This window comes from Clupea harengus, chromosome 4 (genome assembly GCF_900700415.2).
Source record: "Clupea harengus chromosome 4, Ch_v2.0.2, whole genome shotgun sequence".
Taxonomy (NCBI): Eukaryota; Metazoa; Chordata; class Actinopteri; order Clupeiformes; family Clupeidae; genus Clupea; species Clupea harengus.
In genome coordinates, this window is record NC_045155.1 from 24,508,910 (window position 1) to 24,521,733 (window position 12,824).

The 12,824-nt window shown below is 45.8% G+C and overlaps 2 protein-coding genes across 2 annotated transcripts in view; one reads left to right on the plus strand and one right to left on the minus strand.

The window, feature by feature from the left end:
* LOC116220234 (chymotrypsin-like elastase family member 2A) overlaps nt 1–3,478 on the plus strand; it is a gene marked incomplete at its 3' end in the record, with an annotated part of 6,202 nt that extends 2,724 nt beyond the window's left edge. Inside the window, exons 6-7 of the mRNA XM_031565584.2 lie at nt 2,504–2,649; nt 3,320–3,478. Of these exons, the coding sequence (XP_031421444.2) occupies nt 2,504–2,649; nt 3,320–3,478 (305 nt within the window). The remainder of the gene's footprint in view (nt 1–2,503; nt 2,650–3,319) is intronic.
* Nucleotides 3,479–9,766: 6,288 nt separating this feature from the next.
* On the minus strand, nt 9,767–12,630 carry tmem51a (transmembrane protein 51a). Its single transcript, XM_031566848.1, has 4 exons — nt 12,522–12,630; nt 11,936–12,131; nt 11,329–11,495; nt 9,767–10,773 (listed from the first exon to the last, which is right to left on the minus strand). The coding sequence occupies exons 2-4, from the start codon at nt 12,113–12,115 to the stop codon at nt 10,380–10,382; spliced, it is 741 nt and encodes a 246-aa protein (XP_031422708.1). The 5' UTR covers nt 12,116–12,131; nt 12,522–12,630; the 3' UTR covers nt 9,767–10,379.
* Nucleotides 12,631–12,824: the final 194 nt, after the last annotated feature.

A 12,824-nucleotide genomic window follows, 5' to 3' on the forward strand; every position in this document is an offset into this window, starting at 1 on the left:
AGAGCCAATCACAAACAAGCACACACACACACACACACACACACACACACACACACACACACACACACACACACACACACACACACACACACACACACACACACACACACACACACACACACACACACACACACAGCCTTTCCTGACTAGAGAGCCAATCACAAACAAGCACACACACACAGCACTTCCTGACTGAAGAGCCAATCACAAACAAGCACACACACACACACACACACACAGCACTTCCTGACTGTAAAGCCAATCACAAACAAACAAAAAAATATTTTGCTGAAAGAAACCAGGTAATTCTTCTGATTTCTGGTTGTAGTTTGTGTGAGTGTGCATGTGTGTGTGTATGTGTCTGCATACTGTCACACTGTAGATGTGTGTGAGTATGTGTGTATACCAGACTCGTGTGTAAGCATATGTACTATTAACATTAGGGGTGGGAATTGGCAAAAATGTGACGATTCGATAGTATTGCGATATTTGGGCCACGATTCAATATTATTGCGATTCTTAACATATTGCGATACAGCAAGTATTGCGATTCGATTCTGCGATATATTGCGATTCATGTCCCCCATATTATTCAGAAGGCATTACAAAAAATTAGGAAAATAAGACTGCTCAACTCACTTCAAATGTCACATTTAATTCTGTGCACAACATTATCTTCTACACATTAAAAACAAGTGCAAAAACAAAAAATCCTGATTTCGCGGGAGCTTTTCCAAAATGTTGTGATGAAAGTTACTGTGTTTTTTAGGTGTTTGTTGATGAAATTGCGGGAGCAAATGAAAGTTGCGATAAAAAGTTCATAATTTCCCTCTTTGTAATTATAAATGAGTTATTTGTTGAAAAATAAGTAATTAATAAACAAACATTCAGTAAAGCCAAAACCATTGTCCTCTTAATAACCTTACCAACATGCCAAACAAAAGATTACCAGGACTACAAAAAAGTAGCAAAATAGGCTTTACTTATCCACAACAAAGTGCATCACGGACGCACGGTCAGGGGAGGCAGAGTGAAAGTAAAAAAAATAAAAAATATGATAAAATAAATTAATATTTCTCTACTGATCTGTGCTATAAATGTAATATCTGCATGATTCCAATCATTTTGAGCATTTGATATAATCAAATCATTGAATTTGCGCATGTCCTGTTCAAACAGACAGGAGACATTGAGACGGTGAGGCAGCGACGAGCTGTGCCTCATCTCAGATTGCGCAATCCCTCACAAACTGGGATGAGCGCATGCGTAGAACCTATTTAGTCCTGCTGATCGGACATAAAACCACAGTGAAAAAACACAGAGGGGAGGCAAACACTAGGCTACCTCTGCCTCAATGAATCCCATCGAGAGCCCAACGGTCGGGTTTATGCTTGTTCTGCCGTTGCTTTTCTTCTACACTTATATTTGACCTTGACCGCGAAAATAGAAGATTCTATTAAACTTAAACATTTCTCAAAACTGGTCTCCCATTATTGATCACTTTACGTTTTGTTTGAAAGTCCAATGTCGGAGCTAAAAGGTACGCTTCAAACGAAGCTAAAAGGTATGCTTCTCACCCCTCATTCGCTAACATTACATTGATACAAACCGTGTACAACCGGTTGTGATGGTGAAGCCATTTTCATTTGAATTTGCTGTTGAATGCACGACAACAAAGCACCGCAACAAGCGCCACCTTGTGGATGTAATATGCAAATGTAATATTATCAGAGTAAACTCTGAGAAAAACAATGGAGAAAACCCGAAAGTAAAACACATAATTATATAATTAAATATTGCAATACTTTGCGCTACTGTATCGATATAATTGCGTGCGCAAAATATCGCGATACTGAACAGAATCGATTTTTTCCCCCACCACTAATTAACATGTGCAAAAGAACTGCAAATATGTGTGTGTGTGTGTGTGTGTGTGTGTGTGTGTGTGCGCGCAAATGTACAGTAAATGTATATTAGTGTGTGTGTATACATACTGTATTTGTATGTGTGTGTGTAAGTTATGTAAATGTGTGTGTAAATGTGAATACGTACTGTAAATGTGTGTATGTGTGTGTGTGAATACGTACTGTAAATGTGTGTGTGTGTTAATACGTACTGTAAAGGTGTGTGTGTGTGTGTGTGTTAATACATACTGTAAATGTGTGTGTGTGTGTGTGAATACGTACTGTAAATGTGTGTGTGTGTATACGTACTGTAAATGTGTGTGTGTGTGTGTGAATACGTACTGTAAATGTGTGTGTGTGTGTGTGTGTGTGTGTGAATACGTACTGTAAATGTGTGTATGTGTATACGTACTGTAAATGTGTGTGTGTGTGTGTGTGAATACGTACTGTAAATGTGTGTGTGTGTGTGTGTGTGTGTGTGTGTGAATACATACTGTAAATGTGTGTGTGTGTGTGTGAATACGTACTGTAAATGTGTGTGTGTGTGTGTGTGAATACGTACTGTAAATGTGTGTGTGTGTGTGTGTGTGTGTCCACAGCGGACGGTCCTGGCTCTGAAGTCCTTCAGCAGGCTCTGCTCCCTGTAGTGGACCACACCACCTGCTCCCAGCCCGACTGGTGGTCAGTCCTGGCTACGGAGGACATGGTGTGTGCAGGAGGGGACGGAAAAGTGGCCGGCTGCAACGTAAGACACACACACACACACACACACACACACACACACACACACACACACACACACACACACCTCTCAAATACACACCACTCATTGTCAAAGACACATACAAACACACATATACAAACACATCTGCTACTGTTTCTTACATCTGCAAACATACCCTCACACACACACACACACACACACACACACACACACACACACACACACACACACACCTCCTCTCAAACACACACCACTCTATGTCAAAGACACATACAAACACACATATACAAACACATCTGCTATTGTTTCTCACATCTGCAAACATACTCTCTCTCTCTCACTCACACACACACACACACACACACACACACACACCTCCTCTCATACACACACCACTCATTGTCAAAGACACATACAAAGACACATATACAAACACATCTGCAAACATACCCTCACACACACACACACACACACACACACACACACACACACACACACACACACACACCACTCACTGACATCTATACACACACTTACTCACATCTACAGTTTGCGGGCCCAGACCCTGCCGTGCTGTCATTGGTCTGATCGGTCATGTGATGCAGACACTGCCATGCTGTCATTGGTCTGATCGGTCATGTGATGCAGACCCTGCCGTGCCGTGATTGGTCTGATTGGTCATGTGATGCAGGGTGACTCCGGGGGGCCTCTGAACTGCCAGAGCACAGATGCATCATGGGAGGTCCACGGGGTGGTCAGCTTTGGGTCGGGAACCGGCTGCAATGTCCACCAGAAGCCCACCGTCTTCATGCAAATCAGCTCCTACACGGACTGGATCAGCGTGGTGAGTTCACACACACACACACACACACACACACACACACACACACACACACACACACACACACACACACACACACACACACACACTTTCTCTCTCACAAACACAGATAGACGGTCTTCACACACATAGGTCAGCTAGACTGACACACAGACACTAATAGTCTTCACACACACATCCTGTTCATGACACAGATGCTCCATGGCCCTGACTATCCACACACACACACACACACACACACACACACACACACACACACACACAGAAACAGCAGGTAGCCTACGGTAGAGCGTCACTGGACAGAGAAGTCTAGGAGGTGCCAACCCAACTCATGAAACAAATATAAATACTATTGGTCATATTAACAGCTCCATCTCTTCCCTATGGCCAACACACACACACAGAGACGCAGACACACACACACACACACACACACACACACACAGAGAGACGCAGACGCAGACACACACACACACCTCATAATCATATTGGTCATATTAACAGCCCCATCTGTGTCCTCTCCAGACTATGGCCAACACACACACACACACACACACACACACACACACACACACACACACACACACACACATCATAATCATATTGGTCATATTAACAGCCCCATCTCTGTCCTCTCCAGACTATGGCCGCCACCACACACACACACACACACACACACACACAGAGAGAGAGACAGACACACACACCTCATAATCATATTGGTCATATTAACAGCCCCATCTCTGTCCTCTCCAGACTATGGCCAACACACACACACACACACACACACACACACACACACACACACACCAGTGTTAATTTTGGCAGCTATTTTAGATTTAGTCTTAGTCTTAGTCTTTAGACGAAAATGCATATTAGTTTGAGTCACTTTTAGTCATTTTTATCCTCCTTAGTTTTAGTCTAGTTTTCGTCGACGAAAACTCAGAACATTTTAGTCTAGTTTTAGTCGACGAAGTCTCATTACATTTTAGTCTAGTTTTAGTCACATTTGAAAGTCCATCTTATAGCCACATTAAACTCCTTTACTTCCCTTCTCAGGCCCGGGGACCCCTTGTGTTGTGTCTACAACTGCATAATAGTCAAGCTTGCAGTACTTAAACTGTGGATGCAATTAGTCTCTAAAATACAGATCTCCTAGTATATGCCTACAGCTGAATTCCAATGAATTCAACGTAAATAATAATTTTAAGGCAATACTTAATTAACAGTATTATCATTAAAATATAAGAGAATATCAAGTCTAGATTTTGAAGATTCAAATGATCTGATAACACAATACAACTACTATGCCTACCTGGCCTTAGTTAAATCAACCACATATCCTCCATATGAATTGCTGTGCAATCTGATAACCAACATATTTAGCTAGACAGATAGTTTGAGAGTTGAAAGTAATGCCAATGATAATAACAATTGCATAAATAGACAAGGATATGTAAACCAATCACGTATTCATTTATTTTTTCTTGATTAATGTCATGCGTGGCCTGTCCTATAGTAGTCCATTCTGCAATGCGTTTACTAGCTAGTTATCGATAGCTAGTATAACTTAGCTAGCAATCGATAGCTAGTATAACTTAGCTATGCTACCTCATAGTTAGCTAACGTTAGCTAGCTAAACGTTTTGGAACTAATTTGCCAAGCCAAACGGGAGGTTTCAATCGAAAATGACTAGCTAGTTGTACAAGCTGACACAACATATACACTCGACTGCTCTTTTGAAGTTAACTTAACGTTGGCTAATATATTCTAATAACTAGTTAACATTAGCTAATTATCATTGACAGTTACTAGCTCATTTACCTTGGCATAAATGGCAGGGTTGTCTTGTGCGCTTTTAGGTGCCTCTTGTTGTGTTCTTCCCACCTATTTTGAAGCCACAAGGTTTCTCTCCGGTTATTGCGGTGCATTGTGTTTTATTTTCTGTCAAGTTATAATTAAAGACTGTCCAGATATCTATTCTTATTTTTCTTCCAGTACCGAGTGCTTGAACTTCAGCCATCATAACGTCTGTTAGGGCGTCACTTGCATGTCGGGGCATCTCATTCTCAGGGAGTGGAGGAGGGATAGATACAGGACCGGGCAACATTCAACCAATGATGTGCATACAAGTTTAGAAAAAAAAAAAACAATTGTGACTTAGTCAACCACCAACATTTTCGTCTCGTCTCGTCTCGTCAACGAAAGTTAAAATAGATTTAGTCATAGTTTTTATTTATAAAGATCCGTTTTCGTCACGTCTTAGTCTCGTCTTAGTCCCGGGAAAAAGGTCGTTAACGAATATTTTTCGTTATAGTTTTCGTCAACGAAATTAACACTGACACACACACACACACACACACACACACAGCAGGTAGCCTACGGTAGAGCGTCACTGGACAGAGAAGTCCAGGAGGTGCCAACCCAACTCATGAAACACACAGTCATATTAACAATGCATTGCCACAGTGAATCCACACACACTCTTTATCTTTCACAAACACATATAAGTCATAGTCACACACACAGGTCAGCTAGACTATTGACATCATCATATTGGTCATATTAACAGCTCCATCTCTGCCCTATGGCCAACACACACACACAGAGACGCAGACACACACACACACACACAGAGACGCAGACACACACACACCTCGTAATCATATTGGTCATATTAACAGCCCCATCTCTGTCCTCTTCAGACTATGGCCAACACACACACACACACACACACACACTCACACACCTCATAATCATAATGGTCATATTAACAGCCCCATCTCTGTCCTCTCCAGACTATGGCCACCACACACACACACACACACACACACACACACACACTCACACACCTCATAATCATAATGGTCATATTAACAGCCCCATCTCTGTCCTCTCCAGACTATGGCCAACACACACACACACACACACACACACACACACACACACACACACACCTCATAATCATATTGGTCATATTAACAGCCCCATCTCTGTCCTCTCCAGACTATGGCCAAGACACACACACACCTCATAATCATATTGGTCATATTAACAGCCCCATCTCTGTCCTCTCCAGACTATGGCCAACACACACACACACACACACACACACACACACACACACACACACACACACAGAGAGAGACAGACACACACACACACACACACACACACACACCTCATAATCATATTGGTCATATTAACAGCCCCATCTCTGTCCTCTCCAGACTATGGCCAAGACACACACACACCTCATAATCATATTGGTCATATTAACAGCCCCATCTCTGTCCTCTCCAGACTATGGCCAACACACACACACACACACACACACACACACACACACACACACACACACAGAGAGAGAGACAGACACACACACACACACACACACACACCTCATAATCATATTGGTCATATTAACAGCCCCATCTCTGTCCTCTTCAGACTATGGCCAACACACACACACACACACACACACACACACACACACACCTCATAATCATAATGGTCATATTAACAGCCCCATCTCTGTCCTCTCCAGACTATGGCCAACACACACACACACACACCTCATAATCATATTGGTCATATTAACAGCCCCATCTCTGTCCTCACCAGACTATGGCCACCAACTGAAGCAGAGGTCAGAGTTCAGAGGTCAGCGGTGGAGCATCACTCAAGAGACCAGACACACACACAGTCAGAGACCAGACAGTGGAACCAGAACTACTAAACGCCAAACCTGCGTTTCATACAGCATTCTTCTACACCTGAGCACACACACACACACACACACACACACGACAGTGGAATCAGAACTACTAAACGCCAAACCTGTGTTTCATACAGCATTCTTCTACACCTGAGCACACACACACACACACACACACACACACACACAAAGCCAAACCTGCGTTTCATACAGTATTCTTCTACACCTGAGCAGACACACACACACACACACACACACACACACAACGCCAAACCTGCGTTTCATACAGTATTCTTCTACACCTGAGCAGACACACACACACACACACACACACACACACACACACACACACACACACACACACACACACACACACACACACACACACACAATGCCAAGAATCTGGATAACATGATTCAAACCAGTTGAATTATCTGACACAATAAGAAACTATGTAATAAAGCACATGGAATAAAAACAAAAAAAACCTGTTTACTGTGTGAAGATTATTTCTCCTCTCCACTGGTGTAGATTCGGCCCAGTTACAGCTCAGATTCGGCCCAGTTACGGCTCAGGTTAGGCCCAGTAGATTCACATGACCAGGTCACATGACCTGTGCACAGCAGCAAGCTCATCCCTGCTTCACCACTAGAGGGCGCTTATGACACATGTGAAAGGAAGCCCAAGTCAGCCAGTCGCCATCTCCGTTTCAATACAAATACATTTTTTATTTATCAAAGTGCCCAAGGACAGAAAACAAACATGGATTTCAGTTAGTCAGGATGAACTTTTTAAATACGCCATCTTAGGGCTTCAGAGGTAAGTCACATCAACACAAACATGAATATAAACATAAAATACTGAAAAACTAAAAGACCACACACACACACACATCGGACACACGCACACACACATCGGACACTCCAGTTGAGTATACCGTTTTTACGTCACACCAGCTCAGGTGGAGGATTTAAACACTTCCTCCTTCCTGAGTAAGGCAAGGCTCTCTTATCAGTCCAGTTCAAGGTTGTGAGTGTGTGTGTGTGTGTGTGTTTTATAACTCGTTAAAGTGATTACAGCTCAGGGCTTGCCAGGTGCATCCACCCACCCCTTGAACACAATGGTCTGTGTGTCCCTCACAGAGAGAACCCTCACACACACAACGTCTTTGCTGGGTCTGTGAGAGTGTGTGTGTGTGTATATGTCTCTTCACAGAGAACCCTCACCTCACACAACGTCTTTGCTGGGTCTGTGGGTCTGTGAGTGTGTGTGTGTGTGTGTGTGTGTGTGAGTGTGTCTCTTTACAGAGAGAACACTCGCTCACACACCATCTTTGCTGGCTCTGTGTGTGTGTGTGTCCCTCACAGAGAGAACCCTCGTTCACACAACGTCTTTGCTGGGTCTGTGAGAGTGTGTGTGTGTGTGTGTGTCTTCACAGAGAACCCTCACTCACACAACGTCTTTGCTGGGTCTGTGAGTGTGTGTGTGTCTCTTTACAGAGAGAACACTCGATCACACACCATCTTTGCTGGCTCTGTGAGTGTGTGCGTGTGTGTGTGTCTGTGTCTCTTTACAGAGAGAACACTCGCTCACACACCATCTTTGCTGGCTCTGTGAGTGTGTGCGTGTCTCTTTACAGAGAGAACACTCGATCACACACCATCTTTGCTGGCTCTGTGAGTGTGTGCGTGTGTGTGTGTCTGTGTCTCTTTACAGAGAGAACACTCGCTCACACACCATCTTTGCTGGCTCTGTGAGTGTGTGCGTGTGTGTGTGTCTGTGTCTCTTTACAGAGAGAACACTCGATCACACACCATCTTTGCTGGCTCTGTGAGTGTGTGCGTGTGTGTGTGTCTGTGTCTCTTTACAGAGAGAACACTCGCTCACACACCATCTTTGCTGGCTCTGTGTGTGTGTGTGTGTGTGTGTGTGTCTCTTCACAGACTCACACACCATCTCCCGTGGGTCTGGTCTGTGTGTGTCCTCGCATAAAATATTCAGTCTTTGCTGGCTCTGGTGTGTGTGTGTGTGTGTGTGTGTGTGTGTGTGTTTGTTTGTGTGGTCTTGGAAACATTAAAAGGACAGAAATCCCATCTCACAAATTTCATGAACAGAAACTCACAGTCAATTATATAGCAGTGGGGAATCATGTGACAACACTGAGGAGGCGATGCCTCACACACACGCAGGACAGACCCAATCACACACACACACACACACACACAGGACAGACCCAACGCTTGTTTTTTTTCATATGGATCAAAATGTTTCTCAAATCAAAATCTCGTTTCCTCTGTGTGCGTGTGTGTTTGAGTGTGTGTGAGTGCGTGTGTATGTGCGTCTGTATGTGTGTGTGTGTGCGTGTGTGTTTGAGTCTGTTTGAGTGTGTGTGTATGTGCGTCTGTATGTGTGTGTGTCGGTCAGTTTGAGTGTGCTGACGGGTTGTTTTCACTTAAGCAGAGCAGCTGAGAATAATGAAAACATGGTGTGTGTGTGTGTGTGTGTGTGTGTGTGTGTGTGTGTAAGAGTGTGTGTGTGTGTGTTTGTGCAAGAGTAGAGGAGTAGAGGGTCTTTGTGTGTGTGTGTGTGTGTGTGTGTGTGTGTGTGTGTGTGTGTGTGTAGGGGTCTGTGCTGAGGGAATATTGCAGCTGGCGTGTGACAGACCCCCAGTGTGAGCTCAGCCAACCAAAAGACTCTATCCCCGTCACCACGACAACCCGACTGGACCACCAACTATCTGGGACTCCCCTACCCCCCACTGTAGTCTCAGTGATGCAACTGAATTAATGACTCATGATGGCTGAAGTCATGAGCCTCCACACACACACACACACACACACACACACACAGTCTTACAGAATCTCAGTCCCAAGCACCTTGCCCACACACACATAGGCGATAAGTCTTAAAAGGACCCTGTTTCTATGTCCTTTTGTCTCCGGAATACAGGCCAGTCAATGTGTGTGTGTGTGTGTGTGTGTGTGTGTTATTCTGTAAAACTTCATAAGTGAACCTCCATGATGGCAGCAGATCCTTAAGTCACGCCCTCTTCTGTTGGTGGTCCCAATGGGCAGTCCGGGGTGAGATGAGTGACAGCTCAGTGACAGCCAATGGCAGGCCAGGGAGGGCTCCCGCAGTGAGATGAGTGACAGCTCCGTCTTGTGCCGACTCCCAGCATGCAGTGCATGGGCATCAGAGCGGGGGGGTCTTGTCGTCGTACTGAGGCGGGGGGGTGAGGGGCTCGATGCTGAAGACGGCCATGGGCTGGGGGGAGCTCGACGCACTCTTCGCACGCAGCTTCTCCGATTTGATTCGCCGGATCTTGAGTGGGAGGAGCTTGCGCGCGGCGCGTCCGTTCCAGCGCCCCCCCGTGGTCGCTGTGGGCGCTGCGGCGGCGCCGGGGAGGGGCTGCTCCGGGGGCAAGGGGGCGTCCACCACCACCACGTGTTCCCCCCCCTCGAAGACGTCCTCGTAGGAAGGGAGGTGGGTGGTGCTGTTGTTCCGAGCGCAAGCCTGAGCGGCCGCGGGGTACGGGGCGCTGCCAACCACCTCCTCATAGCTGGGCACGGTGAAGCGCTCCTCTAGACTGCAGACACACACACACACACACACACACACACACACACACACACACACACACACACACACACACACACACACACACACACACACACACACACACACCACACAACCAAAATGAGTTCACGTTCCAGTTCACGTTCAGTGTGTGTGTGTGTGTGTGTGTGTGTGTGTGTGCGCACATGTACTCACACATCTGCGGTGTCCTCCATAGACAGCTGTGTGTTGTAGGTGCTGTGTGTGTGTGTGTGTGTGTGTGTGTGTGTGTGTGTGTGTGTGTGTGTACTCACACATTTGCGGTGTCCTCTATAGACAGCTGTGTGTTGTAGGTGCTGGGTGTGGGTGTGTGTGTGTGTGTGTGTGTGTGTGTGTACTCACACGTCTGCGGTGTCCTCCACAGACAGCTGTGTGTTGTAGGTGCTGGGTGTGTGTGTGTGTGTGTGTGTGTGTGTGTGTGTGTGTGTGTGTACTCACACGTCTGCGGTGTCCTCCACAGACAGCTGTGTGTTGTAGGTGCTGGGTGTGTGTGTGTGTGTGTGTGTGTGTGTGTGTGTGTACTCACACGTCTGCGGTGTCCTCCACAGACAGCTGTGTATTGTAGGTGCCCTGCGGCCCCTGCGTCTGCGCGTCCTCCCTGCGGCGCTTGTTTCGGACGCCCAGGCAGAGCGACAGCAGCAGCATGGTGACGCCGGCGCCCACCAGCACGAACGCCACCGAGGACGTCTTGCCCTGCGAAGGGACCGGTATAGTTAATAAGAATATGCCATAGTCAATAATTCAATGATCTTATACCTAGTTATAATTGTTACTTTTATTTTGGATTTAACTAGCATGTAAACATTCCTGGGTGAAGGTATTTTTTGGGTTGACCTGAGGAGTGGGGTGAGACAGAGACTTTCACCTCCCCCTCGCCCGGTCGAGACAAAAAAGCTTTGTTCCCCATGGCCCATTTGAATAGACGGTAACACACCTTGAATATCAGTGTATTTAACAGACTGTCCCTCAAGGGATAATCAGATATGCTGAGGTGAAGCTCTGAGAGGAAGGGTGGATCTTCAGGCTTTGTCTCACAGTGGTTGGCCGCCACTGTACAAGATTAAAACCTGGATCATGACTGACTAAAATCCAAGACTGGTCTCCAATATATGGAATAAATGATATCCTATTACCTGCATGTCCTGCCCCGGGCGGCTGCTGTTGTTGGTGGAGTCCACGGGCACCACGCTCCACACGATCATCACGATGCCCAGCGCCACCAGACCCACGCCCAGGGCACACAGGGCGTACTGGGAGCCCGAGTTGGAGCCGCCGCCGCCCGCTCCCCCCCTCTCCCCCGCCGACTGACTCATGGCCAACAGCTACAGGCTGGAGGAGATGGAGAGATGGAGAGAGAGAGTGAGAGAGAGAGAGAGAGAGAGACAGGTGATTTAAAAAAGTATGGTTTTTGCAGTTCTGAATAACCAAATTGCAGCAATTTCATTTAAAACATATTTTATTATAGAAACATATAAAAAGGGTAAATTACAAAACCCATATAACAGTGAGAACACTAAACCCATATGTAACAGCCACACACACACACACACACACACACACGCACACACCCTCTCCTCTCTATATGTAACAGTGGGAACACTAAACCCATATGTAACAGTGAGAACACTAAACCCATATGTAACAGCCACACACACACACACACACACACACACTCCTCTCTATATTTAACAGTGAGAATTGACCACCAATGACTCATACCTGTACAGCGAGCTCTAGATTCCAAATCCAAGGACAGGAGTACGCCTGATTCACACGTGTGTGTGTGTGTGTGTGTGTGTGTGTGTGAGAGAGAGAGGGGAGCGCTTCTACAGTCCACAGCTTCTCTAATGCCTACTGCTTTCCTGGACACACTCCACACACACTCCTCTCTTAAGAAGATCCAACACACACTCCTGGCCAAGCCTTTCATACCGCACATGCACCACCACTCCGCACACACACACACACACACACACACACACACACACCACACACACACACACACACACACACACACACACA